Source organism: Python bivittatus, unplaced genomic scaffold (genome assembly GCF_059951505.1).
Source record: "Python bivittatus isolate LINGU-HERP-01145 unplaced genomic scaffold, Pbiv_v1 ctg000080_np1212, whole genome shotgun sequence".
NCBI classification, from domain to species: domain Eukaryota; kingdom Metazoa; phylum Chordata; class Lepidosauria; order Squamata; family Pythonidae; genus Python; species Python bivittatus.
Genome location: NW_028277035.1, coordinates 62,395,169 through 62,413,524, shown reverse-complemented (window position 1 = coordinate 62,413,524; position 18,356 = coordinate 62,395,169). Strand labels below are relative to the sequence as shown.

The window sequence follows — 18,356 nt, the reverse complement described above, 5'->3', positions numbered from 1 at the left end:
TGCCCTAGTTCTTTACTGAGTTAAGGGGCTCCACCTCTTTATTTTTAAAGAAGTCTTAAAAACACATTTGTTGAGTAAGTTTTTAATTACTGACCATTTCATTCCATTGTTAATACTGCTGTTGTTAATGTGGTTATTTTGATTTTGTCTTTTAACTGCAAGCCACCATAAAACCTAATAAATAATAATCAAGTGACAATGCATAGCTGCTGTGGTTGTCTTCCCCTTTCTAGCACTGCATCTCTCTACATGTCTTCCAAATACTGTTGCTTGAATTTTGGTTCCCTCTGTTCCTCTCCTCTGCTTTCTACACACAGAAAAAATAGTGATCCCTGCAGATGGCAAGGTTTCTGTTGGCAAGGGCTAGGCACTCAGCTCCAACACAAACACTTAAGCTTTACAGGGACACAGCCTGGATATATGGAGCTCCCCAGCCTTTACACACATTACAACTTCTTGGATGGGGAGAAAGGTGAAATACAAGCAATATTGGCTCTTTGCTGTAGAAGTTAAAATTCAAAAGAATAGAATTACCCAGAAAGTTCTTCAAGCTCTTTTCTGCACTCTTACACAGTTGCAATCACCTTAGGAAGAACAAGTGCTTGTTTCCCACAAATACAGAATCTATCCCATGTCCTATTGAGTGAGAGCAGCCCATCCTATGACCAGCATCAGTAATCTAGCTGCTCTCAGCTTTTGATCCTCAGACAGAATTCACATGTACCAAGCTAGTTTAACCATGCCTACAAACTGGATTCACACACACTAAGCCAACAAAATACATTAAAGCTTACCAAAATATGAACCACATATGATAGCTTATCCAATAAGTTATGGTCGAAACCAAGTATGCTTCAGTTCATCTAGACCCAGTGTTGTAGAAATTTGACTTAATACTTTAATGATTAATACAGTTAATACTTTAATTAGGTAAAGGTATCAATTTTCTACAACACCAGAAAGCTATTTAATCCATACATTCTTGTATACATGCAGTTAGGTTGTGTGTGAGACTCTTCTATCTTCCTTAGTGTCCGGAGTCCTCTACATTCAAACTTGAATGGAGAATGGGAGCTGCTGCTCTGTCTAGGTAGGGTTCCTCCTATATCCCTATTTTATTGTCTTTTGCTGTAATGTTTGCAGTGTAGACTTGAGTCTGGAAAGCTCTCCTTCTTTTGAGGCATTTTTTTTTCCTTTTTCCCTTGTGTATCCCAAACTTTCCTCACCTGCATCTGTTTAGTGAATAACTGGATGTTGCTGGTATCTGTGATTGAACGCACATGTCATACCAATGATGCACGCATTCACCAAATTTATTCAACTACATTTACTGAATAACCTCCAACTAGATTCACACGATACTGTGCCATAGTGTACTCTACATTGCAGTTTGCTTAACCATAGTTTATTGAATCAGCCATGCTGGAGAGGCTTGCATAAATTAAGCCAAAGTTTACAAATCACAATAGCCAACTTCATACCTGCTAAGCCATAGAAAAGCCAAACATGTTTTGGTTTAATGAACTATATTAACCAGCCTCATGCTATTTGCTTTGATTTTGTGTAATGTGTGAACTGAGTCTATAGACTATAGTTAAAAGAAAACATTGGCTTAGTGCAACAAACTAGGCCACTATGCGTCTTTGCCTCCATTTGTTGCCCCTCGGCAGAAAACCTTTTATTTCTCTGAATAAATCTTGAAACCCTAGCCTAGGAGGGCTGAGCATATTTCATGCAGTCTTCAGCTCTCCCCAAGGTCTGTGGGTGCTGCAGGAACAGCTTTTGTACAAAACACAAAAGGGGTCCTGTGGCATCTGAGTTCCCCATTAAATCCTGAGGAATAGGCAGGGCGCTCCAACCCTCAGTCCAACGAGGTCAGGTGTGGAAGATGTCGATGTCGAGCATCGTCTGGCAAAGAGCTCGCGGAAGGGGAAGTCTGCTTGCTAGAGGACCACGAGGGAACCTGGCCTTCCAGAAGGTGCTGAATGACTCCAACAGAACCTTGCAGATCTGATTCTCTACTTTATACTTTTCCATATTTTGAACTGGCTGCACGGTCCGTAAAATACTTGCTTTCCACCCTGTCTATCTATTGGACCGTCACATGAAAAACGTCTGGTTCGTTTTGTTCTTTGTTTTATAGCGGCTGCACAAATCAAAATTCCCAACTGTTGATAACACGTGGCAAACTATTCTTCGTAACCCCTGAAGCTGCCAAGAAAAAAACATTTTCCAGCCACGCTGGCGGCCGGGGGGGGGAAAAACGGCTTTTGCTTCTCCGCTCGCGGTACAAAACGCGAGCAAGTCAGAAAGCATTCCCTAGACTCCGTAATTACGAACTTCAGTGACGCGCGCCATAACATTAACTCAAGACAACCTTCCTGTTCTCAAAGGGTTTGGGGAATTGTAGTCCTAGAGAAAAGTGTAGTCTCCGAGATGTTAAGAAGCTTTAGTGCGTTTGCGCAGACGTACGGCCTTAGTAGCGGTTACCGGTGCGTGGCAGGAACCGGAAGGAGGCCGGGAGGGTGGGGCTTCGATCGACTGACGTGTCTTTCTGAGGGAAGAGTTGGAATTTGTGCTGCTGTTTGGCCCTTCCTTTTCCGTGTTGAGGGCTGCCGAGATGGGGAGTGAGTATCTCTGGCCGGTGATGTTGGCGCTTGGGAAGGCCGATGGTGGAGCGGAGTGGCGGGCGAGGGAGCGAGCGAGCGAGCTGGCCGATCGTCGGGATAGCCTCGAGGGGGAATGAGAAGCTGCTTCAAGGGGGAGCGGAGGGAAGGGAGGGACGATCCGTTATGGGGTGGGGAACTTGAGGGTGAAAGACGCGAAATGGCGGCTTCGCAGGTAGCGGGTGTCCCGCCTGTAGATGCAGGAAGACGATGGTTTGAGGACAGTCTGTGGAGCTGCAGGATCACCACCGTGAATGGTGGTCGCCGTGTGAGTTCGGTAGGCTGTCAGGCCCTCGGCTTATGGGGCCAGCGGGTCTTGGGAGGGCTTTTTGGCAAGACAAATGCTGCGGGGGGGATTTCCTCGGGGTTGAACGGTGAGTACTCCTGAGACAGTACTAATCGAACAACTGAGCCTAGTTTCCTTATCTTGCAAAAGTGGGAAGTATTTCCTGAGAAAATGGACTAAGTTCAGATTTTAATCAGAGCCTATACATAAGATTCTTGTAAGTCAAATCCGAGTTTTGAAATATTGTGTGGGTCACAAATAAAATATGCAACTATATAAACAAATAAAGGATGCCTTTATTTCTTTATAGTTCACAATATATAGAAATAGGGTTACTCTTGTGTCTTGACATGGTTGTAGTAGCAAACAGAAGGACTTTTCTTCTGCATCTCTGAGTACAACTTTTTTGCATATGTTGAAACTTAAGTGACAATTATTCACAGAAAATGACACAATGACCATCCTGCTTGACCATCTATGTAGTGATGTCAGTCTTGTGCTTCTTTCAGAAGACATGAATCCCACACAAAATGTGCTTCTTTGGTTCCCTCTGACAATGTCTTGAAACAAGCTAGTAGATTTTTTTCCCCAGTGAGTTGTATTTGAGCAGGTTTTATGTTAATGTGAAATGTTATCCAAATGTATTACACCACAGCTATTATGAAATGTGCTGATCGCTCCTATATTGATATACTAAATACTACTCATATGTTCTCTTACAATTTAAATTTCTTAGGATTTTAATCTGCATTTGTTACTGTCAGCTTCCTTTTATCATTTAGAAGTAGACCAAAGAAAGCTTAATAATATACCTCATGTAGATTCATATTATCAGCAATGCATCTGTATTTGCTTGTATGATAAGCACAAGGTGACCTGAAGGAAGTCCTGCAGTTTTAATGTTTGTGCAGTAATGCTAAAATTAACAGCAGTCATCACAATGGTCTTACAAATTGTGCTTGTTGGGAAATTAAAGAGAATGCAAATTAGATTTGCCATTGTTATTACAGACTTCTTGCTTAGGCAGTGTTTTGATTGACTTTGATTTCAGAACACAGTTCTATAGATGTTTGTTTTAGTAGAGGTAGTTACTTAATTTCTATATGATGTGATGACCTTCCAGTGATTTCTGTTCAAGTACAAAATTGGACTACTTTCTGCCTCTTGAAGATTCATGGGATTAGGCATTATGTGTCTATCTGCCCAAATCATTGTCAATATGTGATTTACTCAGGATAACTGTATAGATTAGTGATTGGTAAATTTTGAACAAGCTAAGATTTTTATTTTTGATTAATCTTCTTTGTCAATTAATGAATGTCTGCTAATTTCTCAAAACTTTCTTTACAGTTAAATTTCTTGAAGTAATCAAGCCTTTCTGTGTTATCTTGCCAGAAATTCAAAAACCGGAAAGGAAGGTAATGTATGCATTATAGAATTCTGGTTTTGCCACAATATTCATAACAGTCTAATAACAAAAGAAACATTTATTTTGTAAATATCCTGTTTTTTCAAATGTTATCTCCCAAAGCTATTCATATCAACTAAACCTCTAGGCTGTTTTAACACTTTCTTTTTTTAGAAAAAGAAACAGGAACACAATAGTAGGGTTTGAAAGGAAAGGTAGAAAGGAGTATTTGGCAAATGATGATAGTGTGATTAACTGGAAAAAGACATGTTTATTCTCTAGTTTGGATAAAGTTGCTGCAACTGACTGCATCATTTGCTTGACGGCAGAGCCCAAGGTACACGTTTCTCATTTTTATGAAGGATAACTGGCAGAATTAAATGTTGCTTCTGGAAGAAGGGAGGGGAAGCAAGCTGTCTGTAACTTCTTCTTTTTTTGCCAGTTAATGGAGTCAGTTGGTTTTCATTTTGCCATAATATCCTGCCTGAAAGGCACCAGGGAGCTGCTCTTCTAGTGCTTCCTGCCCAGTAGTATAGGTGGAAAATACACTGGATACAACTTTTGACAACATTTACTATATAGCAGTTTACTCATAGATACTAGCATTACTGTGCCTCTACTTGTGATTTCTAACTGGGCGAATGTATGAATTCATTCTATGATTGTTACCAATAATTTCTCTAGGCTCAACTGAAGAATAATTTTAAGTGGAAAAATCCATTTTTACCAAAGTCCTGCTCACGTTCTCTGTTAACCTGTTTTTGTTTTAGTAAAAGCAGCATGGAAGTGCTGGGAATTTAAACGTATTAAACATATTCCATTTCTGGACTCCAAATTATTGGGAGACATCCATTGTCATATCACAGCAATTTTCATCCAGGAGGTCCCTCAGCCTTCTATTTAGCATTTTTGGAGAGCTGCCAGGGGAAAAAGGGAATGAGGAATTTAGCTTCTTGAAACTCGTGTACAGTGTTAAGTGTGTTTCCCATGGTAATTTCATGCTTTATTCAAGCCAAATGTTGGCAATGACAATTATTTTCACAATTTCATCCCTTATTTTAGATCCAATTTAAAGAAAAGGTGCTATGGACAGCTATCACTCTCTTCATCTTTTTGGTTTGCTGCCAGGTATTTTCACTTTATTACTTCAAACCTTTCTTTAAAACCAAAACTGGAGACCCAAGCCTATGATAATTTTACTTACTTTTTTTTAAACTCAGATTCCCCTGTTTGGTATTATGTCATCGGATTCAGCTGATCCCTTTTATTGGATAAGAGTAATTCTGGCTTCCAACAGAGGTATGGAAGTCCTTTTTAACAATTGATTTGTTGCTAAATTCCATCTATTTCTATTATGTAGCAATTTGGGTTTCTCCTTTACTTAAATTAAGCACTTTGAGTTCCCACTGACTTCAGTAGTAATGAGTATCCTGTTTAAATCAGTGGGACTTAACTATGTATTCTTTTGATTTGGATATTGTAATTGTGAAATGGGATTTTGGAGGTTGGCCATAATGATGCTATAATACAATATAGAAGATAGTAGCATATTTGGGATCATTTTAAAGCAGTTCACATGTATTATTTCACTAAAGGTTGGAAAAGTTCTATAGTGTAGGCTAATTTTGCCATCGTTGCCATTGGGAATGGGGCTGAAATATTGATTGACTTAAGGGTAAGAAAAGATTGGGAATTTCCATTACTTTGTGTCGCTCAGTGTTATATGAGAGCCAGTTTGTTGTAGTGGTTAAGGCACCAGGCTAGAAATCAGGAGACCATGATTCTAGTCCCGCCTTAGGCATGAAATCAGCTGGGTGACCTTGGGCCAGTCACTCTTGCTCATTCCTAGGAAGAAGGCAGTGGCAAACCACTTCTGAAATCTTGCTAAGAAAACTGCAGGAGTCAACGCTGACTCAAAGGTGCATGTGTGCATGGACACACACAGAGTATTATATGTTTTTTTAAAGCATTTTAGACAAAGGATATACCAAAGAGGTATATAAACTCTCTAATGAAATAAAACTTTTGCCATTGGGCTTATAACCTGAAAGACTATAAGAGGGATTGAAAACAGTTTTTAGTTTTAAAAGTTCATATTAATAGCCAAGTGGACTGTATGGAATTGAAGGAAAAGATGAAACAGAAGTTGCTGGTATCTCAGCAGAGCTAATAGAGGCTTGCTTTCCTTTTCTCCCTGCCCTCAACCTGAAAAACAGCAGCTTGTAGAGGGCATAGTCCAGCAAAGCTCTCATCTCTGCAGGGCAATACGCTTGAAATATACATAGAGGGAAAGTCGGTAAGGATAATATAATACTAGCTCATATATATTTAGCTGTCTTCTGCAATTCACTTAAAGCAGATTTCTTTTTGTGTTATATATCATCTTAAACATTTTATTTACTCTTTAAATTTGTACTCCCACTTTTCCTTTTTTCTGTTATTAGTTGAAGTGCAAATTTCTAGACAGTTGAAAAGTGTATTAGAAGCATTCAAAGTACTTTGCAGTCATTCCTATAAATTTTGATTTGCCTGGAAATAGTATTAACATGTTTGCAGAATCTTTACAATCAGCATTTTCTATATGTTTAAAAAGCTGGATCAATTTATTATGCTTCAATAGGTTGGAAAACACTGTTTCTAAAGAATGAGGCTTACTCATTCTTCAAAATGAGCTGTAGCTTTAGCTCGCCTTCCTAAAGCAGCTTTTCATAATTTGACAATATAACAGAATGATGTTTTGTTGTAAAATGGCAAAGAATGAAGTTCAGTTGAAAATCTGAATGCTTTCCCCATCTTTACATCGACTTGAGATGGCCAGTTATCTGTGTAGTGCTGAGCAGGAAAGGATTGGCAGATCCTATGTTTCATTCCATTTTTGATTTCCAACAGGCACACTGATGGAGCTAGGCATTTCTCCCATTGTCACATCTGGTCTCATCATGCAGTTACTGGCTGGTGCCAAAATAATTGAAGTTGGGGATACACCAAAAGACAGAGCTCTCTTCAATGGGGCACAGAAATGTAAGGAACAGGAAACTTTAAACAATTTGCATTCTAGTTTATGCAGTGGATAACATGAATTGACCTCTTAGGAAATTTGGAATATTAAATTACATTCAGTATTTTTTTTTTGTCTTGTAATTCTATTCCAGTGTTTGGCATGATTATTACTATTGGCCAATCTATTGTTTATGTAATGACTGGGATGTATGGAGACCCATCAGAGATGGGAGCAGGAATCTGTCTCCTTATCACCATTCAGGTAACTTTTAAAATATTAAACTGCTTCTGAATGTAGACATATGATCTGTAGACACTTGAAGTTTAAAAGATTGAAACCAGACCCTCTTGCAAACTTGCTTCTCCCAGCCCTTTCTCTGCAAGAATGTTAAATGTTCTTGATAGACATCTGGAAGTTTCCATCTTAGACAGGAAATTTCCTATAGAAGATTCACATTTCTGGGTATATTAATTTCACAACCAAAGAGCTGAGATTTATAGATTTCACAAGTGTATATTTACCCTTTCAGTAATGTTATGTTAAAATTTAAGAGATCTAATCAACTTGGTTGAGGAACATCTTTGAAATATAAACATAGTACCCAAAAAGGGTACTTCATATGAATTACTAAGTGATCTCCATAGGCAAGAATTTACAGAAATTGCTGCCCCTATTTAACTGTTTCTGTATTGTTTTTAATTAATTATTTTTAATTTAAGTGATTGGTCTATTATTCATTCGTCCTTGTAGCTTTTTGTTGCTGGTTTGATAGTTCTTCTCTTGGATGAACTTCTGCAAAAAGGTTATGGTCTTGGCTCTGGTATTTCCCTCTTCATTGCTACTAACATCTGTGAGACTATTGTATGGAAGGCATTCAGCCCAACTACAGTGAACACTGGCCGAGGTAATCATATTCTCTGAAGAGACATATATCAATTCCTCTGTTGATGAACTGATTGCCCCTGTGTGGATAGGATTCTAGGTGAATCGGGGCTACTGAGAAGCAAGAGGGAGTTACTGGTATGCTTGGGAGGAAACAGAAAATACCTAAGGTCTTCCTACTTGTCCAATATCCAGTGGCACAGTATATTGAGTATCAGCTGAAGAAGAAAAATGCAAGTTAGTAAGGATAAGGAGCAGTGTACTGGTTTGCTTGAGTTCTTATTTGTTATAGTATCTTTGAGGAAGCCATTGGTGCCTGAACCCTGAACACTTCTATGAAAATGTTTGTTTCGCAGTAGATTCCACTTGTTTTGCAGTTCATGCAACAATTGGCTGGCTGGGAAAGTTTGTATCTCTCATCCTGAAGGTTTATTAGCAGTGCTGTAGTCATAGGAAGCCCAGGGAGTTTTAAGTGAGTGCTTGCCTTCTGTATGCAAAACCAAGTGACAGAGCATTTGTTTCTCTATTTTAAATCCATGTTTTAGAAGGCTGCCTCTGTGAAAGTCCTCAGCAGTTTCATCTCATGATTTGCACTGATGATGTTTGAAGTTGCTTACAGAAAGATGAGAAAATATAGCCCAGAAACAGGAAATATATTATAATACAGGCTTAGGTATTATATTTGTGTGTAAGGAAACTCCATTCCGTTGAGTGAATATAGCATACTGCTAATCACGTTTGCTCCTTACTGACTACTCTGTGAATTACACTTCAGCATGAGTGGGTTTTTTTCCCCCAAATATATTTTCCCCAGCACTTGTACAGATGAAACTCCTCAGTGATGCATGTATAGTTTGTTTTAATTATGGTTTATTGAACAAGTAATTGTTGCCTAGTTCACATAGAAGCCCCAAACCATGCAAGCCACAGTGGCTGGTTTCATACATGGTAGGGAACCAAAATATGCACACTATATTATTGCATAGTGTTTTAAGTAAAACAGCTATTTTTTACAGGAAATGGTTAGCAGTATGCAGTGGACCAATTTTGTGTGGATCAGGAATGCTGGAAAAACAGCTTCAGTAATCATGGAATGTATTTATCCCCAAATATATTTACAGTTCTTTTTCAGCCTCTCACAGAGGGCACTTATTTCTGTATGATTTGACGCTCTACCTTTGAAGGTGATGGAGGGGAGATTTTACGTCCTTTATCAAGAACACTTTGTGTATCCCCAGACACAGAGGTTGAAAAAAATCAGACATTTTCTGAGATGCCCCTTGTACGATACCTAGCAGCTAGTGTTGATTTCCTCAGTTATTAGTATATTCAGATTGGCCCCAATAAGAAACTCTGCTTTACCTACTAAGAGACTAGTTTAGAGAAATCTCTACAAATGCTGCAAAATTCTGCATCATAGCAGTCACAATTAGAAGACAATACTCATGTAGCTTTACAGGCCTTTTGTTGCTTTTTACTGTTATTGTTACTAACATTATTGTTGCTATTTTACTTTTTCTCTTTTTTATATTTTCTTAACCTGTCTGTGTTTTCAGTTTTAGATAATTTCTTACTGTCCTTTTAATCTGATACTGTAAATTTAATAAATAAGTAAATGGAAATTGCTGCTGGTTTTACAGTGTGATTTACATTAATATTAGTATTCACATGACTAAGGAAACTGTTGGGTTTTAATCTCATTTTTAGAGTATGAATCAATCTTGTTAGGAATAATTGGAGTATATGGGATATACTAAACTAGTATATTACCAGCTTTCATAGTAAATAATTTTTTATTCACCTGTTCATTAAAGGCATGGAGTTTGAAGGAGCCATCATTGCCCTCTTCCATCTTCTGGCTACTCGCACAGATAAAGTTAGAGCTCTCAGGGAAGCCTTCTACCGGCAGAATCTCCCAAATCTTATGAACTTGATTTCCACCATATTTGTCTTTGCTGTTGTCATTTATTTCCAGGTATGTAGAAGTTTGGAATGGTGATTTACAATTTAACTTATTTGTATATTCTATTTATGCGTGGAGAGGTGTTTGTTTATTAAGGTCATAAATATTCTGATGAAATGCTTATTAATACATCACCAAAATATGAAGTATGAATATTTCCACAAGGTTTATTGGAGAAATGTAAGATGTAGATTAGAATTGATATTCTGTTAATCTGAGTTTATACTGATGATTCAAAATCTTATGCATTGTCCAGAGTTTATCAATACTGTTAAACCTTGTTGATGTAAAGATAATTTCACTTTTAAAAAAAGAATAAATTTGTTTGTAAGATGTTATTTTAATCTAGCTACCGTATTTTTCCGTCAATAAGACGCCCCCATGTACAAGACGACCCCCACTTTTCCAACCCAAAATTAAGGAATCAATATTTTAAAGATAGCGCAGAACACATTTTTATTTAGTAATTAGTTAACATTGACCTGATACACTCAGTGGGAGGAGGTCCAAACCGTCTCTCTGCAGCTCTATTTCCATGCTCTTTTGCATAACTGATTACATTCAAGCACAAGTGAAACTGCCGATAGCTTGTCTCTGTAAACAGCCTTCCTCTAATTGGTTTGTTCAGCATCAGCTGACATCAGTTACATAAGGCTCGTGATTGGAGGAAGTCTGTTTGGGAGACAAGCTATTTCACTCGTGATTGGAGGCTAGCAATAGGAGGAAGCCTCTTTGCAGAAACAAAGTATGGGCAGTTTTGCAACCGCATGGTTCTCTCCTTGGATGACTTCCTTGAATAAGACACCCTTCAATTTTTAGCGTAAGGATTTTAGAAAAAAGTATCATCTTATAGTTGGAAAAATACGGTAATTGAAACTCTGGATATTTCCTGCCTTGATTACTCTACCTCTCTTCTCATTGATCTCCCTCTTTAATACCCCAGTTTTCATTTCTGTCTAGATATCTCTACCAATCTACCAATTTTATACTTCTATCCATCTGACTCTGTTTCTCCCTTCTAGAGCATTTCATAATCTTTTCAGTGTTCCTTGGTTGTATCATTTATGCACAAATGCTAGGAATAAGGGTGCCAATTGCAGAACAGCTTTTCTGTCCTCTGCAATCTTTGCACCCCTCCCAAACTAATACTAAATTATTAGATTCTTCCTGAGGTACAGTACTGTGCAAAGGTTTTAGGCAGGTGTGAAAAAATGCTGTAAAGTAAGAATGCTTTCAAAAATATATATTATAATTGTTTCTGTTTATCAATTTACAAAATGCAAAGTGAGCAAACAGAAGAAAAACCCAAATCAAATCAATATTTGGTGTGATCACCCTTTGCCTTCAAACAGCATCAATTCTTCTAGGTACACTTGCACACAATTTTTGAGAGAACTCGGCAGGTAGGTTGTTCCAAACATCTTGGAGAACTAACCACAGATCTGTGGATAGAGGCTGCCTCAAATCCTTCTATCTCTTCATGTAATCCCAGACAGACTCGATGATGTTTAGATCAGGGTTCGGGGAGAGGGGGCAAACCATCACTTCCAGGACTCCTTGTTCTTCTTTACGCTGAAGATAGTTCTTAATGACATTGGCTGTATGTTTGGAGTTGTTGTCCTGCTGCAGAATAAATTTGGGGCCAATCACACACTTCCCTGATGGTATGGCATGATGGATATATATCTGCCTGTATTTCTCAGCATTGAGGACACCATTGATCCTGACCAAATCTCCAACACCATTTGCAGAAATGCAGCCCCAAACTTGCAAGGAACCTCCACCATGCTTCACTGTTGCCTGCAGACACTCATTATTGTACCGCTCTTCAGCCCTTTGGTGAACAAACTGCCTCCTGCTACAGCCAAATATTTCCAATTTGGACTCATCAGTCCAGAGCGCCTGCTGCCGTTTTTCTGCACACCAGTTCCTATATTTTCATGCATAGTTGAGTTGCTTAGCCTTGTTTCCACGTCGGAGGTATGGCTTTTTGGCCGTAGTTCTTCCATGAAGACCACTTCTGGCCAGACTTCTCCAGACAGTAGATGGGTGTACCTGGGTCCCACTGGTTTCCACCAGTTCTATGCTGATGGCACTGCTGGACATCTTCCGATGTCAAAGGGAAGTAAGCATGATGCGTCTTTCATCTGCTGCATTAAGTTTCCTTGGCCAACCACTGCAACTACAGTCCTCAATGTTGCCCATTTCATTTCTTTGTGCTTCTTCAAAAGAGCTTGAACAGCACATCTTGAAACCCCAGTCTGCTTTGACATTTTTGCCTGGGAGAGACCTTGCTGATGCAGTATAACTACCTTCTATCTTGTTGCTGTGCTCAGTCTTGCCATGGTATATAACCTGTAACATGAAACTGTCTTCCACAACCTCACCTTAGTAGCAGAGTTTGGCTGTTCCTCGCCCAGTTTTAAGCCTCCTACACAGCTGTTTCTGTTTCAGTTAATGCCTGTGTTTCAGTCTACATATGAAATTGATGATCATTAGCACCTGCTTGGTATTATTGGTTAATCATACACCTGACTCTAATCCTACAAGATCCCTGACTTTGTGCAAGTGTAAGAATTGATGCTGGTTTGAAGCCAAAGGGCAGTCACACCAAATATTGATTTGATTTAGATTTTTCTTCTGTTTGCTCACTTTGCATTTTGTAAATTGATAAACATAAACAATTACAATATATGTTTTTGAAAGCATTCTTACTTTACAAGCATTTACCTGCCTAAAACTTTTGCACAGTACTATATATTGTGGGAAAACAGAAGTGGAGACTGTAGAGAAAGTTAAAGTGGAAGTAGAAATTTGCTTCCCATCCTTATTCCCTGCTTTTCAAGTTTGATTAGGCCATGCTCTGTCTTATCTTTGGACCTTTCTTTCTCTTAGTCTTGTCACTATTTTTCACCTTTATCACCTGTAATTTATTGCAGGTCTTCAGCTTTCTTGATTATTCTGCCACTACCTTGCTGTCTTTCTTCTAAAATACACAATGTACCATAGCTACTGCAGGGTTCTAAGCCTCCATTCTACCAGCATAGCTTCCTGAATGTGGATTGAAATTGCCTGTATCATTCGTTTCAATTTTCTATCTGAAACCAATTTTCTGTGTAGCTTTTGACTTATCCTTGTAATCATTCCAGTCTCAGTTATATGTCTTCTACATGCAGGTAGTCCTCGTTTAGCAACTGCCTCATTTAGTGACCATTCACAGTTACGACAATGATGAAGAAGTAACTTTACAACCAATCCTTGCATTTACAAGTAGTCCTCAGTTAACAACAGCAATTGGGACTGGAATTTCCATTGCTAAGCAACACAGTCGTTAAGCACAACCTCACATGGTTGCCATTTGTGACCTCCTGCCAGCTTCCCAATTGACTTTGCTTGTTGGAAGCCAGCAGTGAAGGTCACAAATGGTGCTCATATGACTGCAGGGACGCTGTGACAGCTAGAACTTCGAGAACTGGTTGTAAGTATCTTGTTCAGCGCCGTTGTAAGGTCAAACAGCCACTGAATGAGTTGGTCATTAAGCAAGGACCACCTGCACAACCTTTGCAGCTCTGTAAAGCAAAGGAAAGCCAAAGTAAGACCGTAAGCAGAGTTGCGGTTTCATTTAGAGACCGCTTCGCTTAACAACCAAGTTGCCAGTCCCAATTATGGTTGCTAAACAAGGACTACCTGTATAGGCTATGAAAGAGAAAAAATACATTTTGTTGTTTGAGATTGCTTGTTAGAAGTAACTTTGATTTGATTGACTCTTGGGGCAAGTAGCTCTGTGAATTATATTTATTTGTATTACATTTTTTTTTCTTTTTGTGATCTACAGGGGTTTAGAGTGGACCTCCCTATAAAATCTGCCCGCTACCGTGGTCAATACAATACTTATCCAATCAAGTTATTCTATACCTCCAATATTCCCATTATCCTTCAGTCTGCACTGGTTTCCAACTTGTATGTAATTTCTCAGATGCTCTCTGCTCGTTTTAGCGGTAACTTACTGGTTAGCCTTCTGGGTACTTGGTCTGTAAGTATCTTCTAAGTTCTTCATAACTATGAACTTAAAAGTGCTTAGAAAGGTGCACTAGAGAAGATAGACTTGCAGCTTTTATACCAAGATTTATTAAATCTTGGTAAACTCCCTTGTCCTTTCTTCCAAGTGGACACATATAGAACTGCACTGTATCTGATTTTTACATAACATTAGTCTTACAAGTGAGATGGCCTTCATAATGAGTCTTACTGAATTTTTTGTCTTATTACCAGCTCCTGTGTATTGTCTTCTGTTATTAGCTATAATGTATTTTATTTTACTATAGTTACAGTGCATGCAGACATCTTTGCAATGCAACAAAAGATTCATGACTATTATACATAAATCTTGCTAACATGACTGGATTGGTTGCTAGCAATTGTGTAATACTTATTCAGTCAAGAAGGTTTAATCCAGTTTTTCTGAAAAGAATCTTATTTTCACTGCAGGATACATCAACTGGAGGTCCTGCTCGTTCATATCCTGTTGGAGGGCTTTGCTATTACCTGTCACCTCCTGAGTCTTTTTCGTCAGTGTTGGAAGACCCTGTTCATGCAGTTGTTTATATTGTGTTTATGTTGGGTTCCTGTGCTTTCTTCTCCAAAACCTGGATTGAAGTCTCTGGCTCATCTGCAAAAGATGTAAGTAAATAGCATAAATCTCACATCTCCAGATACATCATTTCTCTCTCTGACAATCACAGTGTTTCCCCAGCTATGTTACTTGACAGAAAATATGCTGCTTTAAGCACTTAAAGAATTAATGGAAGGATCAGATTCAACCAGAACCATAGGATACTGCCTCACAGCAAGTCTCACTGTTGCTCTATTATATTTGGTATTGTTTAGTGACTGACAGTGACACTCCAGGCACTTTTCCCTGTGCATCTGGAGATGCCATGGATTGAATCTGGGATCTGTTGCCTGTACTCTGATTCAAGCAAACCATGACTAATTTAAACTTTTACTTATGATAGTTCCCCCTCTTTAATCCTGTGGTTAAAAAAAATATAGTTATCAGGCTTAACTTAAAGAAATAAAAGTCATGAAACAGCATAGGCAAAGCATTTGTAACTGGGATGAGCGACCTGAAGTCCCAGATCCCCTGAAGCTCCAAAGGCCTCCAGTTACAGTTGCTGAAGATTTACAGTTGCGGAAGCAAATAAAAACTAAGCATATGCCAGAAAATAGGCTTAACCCAGGTTACTTAATATCAAAACCTACTCCACCCCACCCCCCCACCCCCAAAATCTTGGGTGAAATAAACGCCTGGCTATGCTTATTCTACAGCCATCCATTGTCTATAGGACATCAGAAGCCTCTTTCGTGTATGACTTTATAAATGTTTATAGCTCATTTCGTTCTAGAAGTTATTATCTGGGGTTACTTGAGAAGTTGGCACTATGCCTTACATGAGTTTTTTTGTACATCTTTTTTTTTAGTCACCATATCCTTGTAGTGTTCCTGATTTTAAGAACTACTAAGATTCTTGCATTTTTGTAGCAACTGAGCTTACTGGTTCTCTTCAGGAAATGTTAAAAAATGACTTCTTTTGGAATACAGGTTGCTAAACAGTTGAAAGAGCAGCAGATGGTTATGAGGGGTCATAGAGAAACCTCCATGGTTCATGAACTCAACAGGTGAGTTATAAATCTGCAGGGTTATTATAATCTGTATTGCTGTTTGGGATTTCATTTACTTCAGAGGAGCAGAACTGGAAATAAACTATCTTGCAGATTTAATGGCCTTGCTGTGCTCTAGCCTTGTTCTAGCCTTAGAAAGTTTTATCCATAACATTCCTGAGAATGCTTGCTTTATATTTGGGAAGGCAAAGGCAATAACCCTCATGGTTTGCTTATTCAAAAAAGGCAGACGTTTTCACTACTGATTCTGAGGTTAAAAGAAACAAAGAATTGCCTTCATAGTTTTCTCATTGTTTCTAATAACATATGTGACACACAAATAAAAAATAACATGCAGCCTGGATTGTATATTAATTGAATATGGGAATGCTATTTCTTTGTGCCAATAAGATAATATAGTGTAGCTTTAAAGTTTGTGGAATCTTTAGATAAGGGTGTGTCTGTGCACCATAATACTTGCATGCAGTCTTAAAAATTACATTAAGTGGGACTTAGTAGGTGGCTTTCTTTGAGATGCAATTGTGAAATGTGTAGAAAGAGAGAAGCTGAGAAGGTCTGGCCTTGTAGAAAGTGGCTGGGCTATAGTTTCTTACATATTTTCTGCAATTGTTACAGCAGTAGACAATTTCCCTTCAATCTTTTGCCCTTACTTGTATTTCTTTGCTCCTCCCTTTTCAGATACATCCCAACAGCTGCCGCCTTTGGTGGCCTCTGCATTGGTGCCCTCTCTGTGCTGGCAGACTTCCTTGGGGCAATTGGATCAGGCACAGGAATCTTGTTGGCTGTCACCATCATTTACCAATACTTTGAAATCTTTGTAAAAGAGCAGAGTGAAGTTGGCAGCATGGGAGCGCTTCTCTTCTAAATGCAATATTGTCTCATGGACCTAGGGGCCGGTGAAGAGCGTTTTTAAGTTTTTAAAAATCAGGTGAAAAGATTAACAGTGACACAATAACACATGGGCATCCTGCATTAATACAAACACTTATTTTAATGTGTGTGTTTTTTCTGAAGTACATTCCTTTGGTTCAGACTTTATTGGTATTCAGTTGCTGTTTTATAAATAGCTGGAAAATGTGTAAAAAAACATTTTTAGAAAAAAAAAGTCTTTTGTTCTTTGTTATTGTTTGAAGCAATTCCCTACATCTGATTTAATTTGATAGCTTTTTCTCCCTACTTCAAACTGCACAATTTGTCCCTGAGTTGCTTGAAGTTTTTCCAGGTTCATTGTTTAAATGAAGAGTGGAAGGTTATTTGTTACAATGTGGTATTTGTCTCTTTACCTGGGGTGGGGTGGGGAAATTGAGAGATCTCCCCCCCCCACTCAAAAGCACCACCCAAATTATCTATCCGTTCTTTGGGGGGGGTGTTTTTTTATAAGCACATATATTCCCACTCTCCCCAGGATACCACAATTTGAACAGCCAGATGTCTAGTCAAGCACACTCTGTGTTTTAAGTGCTGACTACTACCTTTTGACTGTTCCCTTGCTTCTGCAGGGGATGATAATAGGCTCTGTTGGTAGAAATCTCAGGTCATGTTGCTTTACAGGAAGAATTAGAAAAATGTCTTGGAATGCTGCGCTGAACAGAGGCAGCAAATGGTGCCATAGAGGAAGCCTGAAATTTCTTAGATGGATGCTTATAGTTGAATGTGTTATTTTTATATCTTGACAAGTGTTGAATGCAGTATTTCTCTTGGAAGTTGTTATACTCCTATCAAGTTTTTATTTGCCACAAGTTCAAAATAAATCCTAAGCTAGGAGGTATGACTTAACTATTAACCTGCTGGTTGATGAGTATATGGAAGCCAGTTCCAGTAGAATCTGCATATTGCTCCAAATGCTAATTGCTCCCCAGCTATTGTTCTGGAATAGTAACTACAAGCCATGCAAATTCTTGTCCACCTAATGGAACCCCCTTCATCTCCAAACAGTTTCACCTGCTCTTCTAACCTGCAATGATAGTGCTTCTCTAGAGAGCGAAAAGCTATTGCTTGCTTTCAGGATAACTCCTACCAAATAGGACAAGTAGCCATAAAGATGTTAAGGATTATCAACTCCTTATAAAATTCCTTGAAAGCTTGACATCTGTTGGGATATATCAGTGGTTGTAAGGTGTTTTGTGTGCTGTATAGACCAAATAAAAATACATGGTATAATGAGAAGCATGCAGTTAGAATTCCTGATGATGTTGGCCCTTGAAAAGATAGCAATGAAGCACTGAGACCGTATTTCTGGCCAGTTTTCTTTCTAGCTTTCAAAATGTAGAAGTTTTTGCCTTGACGAAAACACCACAGATATTGAAATCAGGTCAGAAACTAGTACTGAAATGAAAGTGCCAAACTTCTGGCAGTTCCACCATCTTACCCAAACAGTGCATGTGACAAAGAAGCCCAGCACCAAGAAAATCCAAACACTGATGGCATGGAAGAAACTAAGTGTAATGCAGTAAGACTGTAAAAAAAAAA

General features: G+C 38.6%; 1 protein-coding gene across 1 annotated transcript; it reads left to right on the top strand.

Annotated features, from left to right (window-relative positions):
- The first annotated feature begins 2,501 nt into the window (after nt 1-2,501).
- Nucleotides 2,502-18,053, top strand: SEC61A1 (SEC61 translocon subunit alpha 1). The gene is made up of 12 exons (XM_007428612.4): nt 2,502-2,627; nt 4,303-4,370; nt 5,423-5,488; nt 5,581-5,659; nt 7,250-7,381; nt 7,513-7,622; nt 8,112-8,265; nt 10,058-10,218; nt 14,042-14,239; nt 14,695-14,886; nt 15,808-15,884; nt 16,566-18,053. Exons 1-12 carry the CDS (start codon nt 2,621-2,623, stop codon nt 16,750-16,752), a joined length of 1,431 nt encoding a protein of 476 aa, XP_007428674.1. The 5' UTR covers nt 2,502-2,620; the 3' UTR covers nt 16,753-18,053.
- Nucleotides 18,054-18,356: the final 303 nt, after the last annotated feature.

What these genes read in the sequence shown, in the direction of transcription:
- SEC61A1 (XM_007428612.4), top strand. An exon ending in TCTTTTTGGTTTGCTGCCAG is followed by an intron (nt 5,489 to 5,580) that starts GTATTTTCACTT and finishes TTTTAAACTCAG; the next exon opens with ATTCCCCTGTTTGGTATTAT. An exon ending in GCCTTCTGGGTACTTGGTCT is followed by an intron (nt 14,240 to 14,694) that starts GTAAGTATCTTC and finishes TTTTCACTGCAG; the next exon opens with GATACATCAACTGGAGGTCC.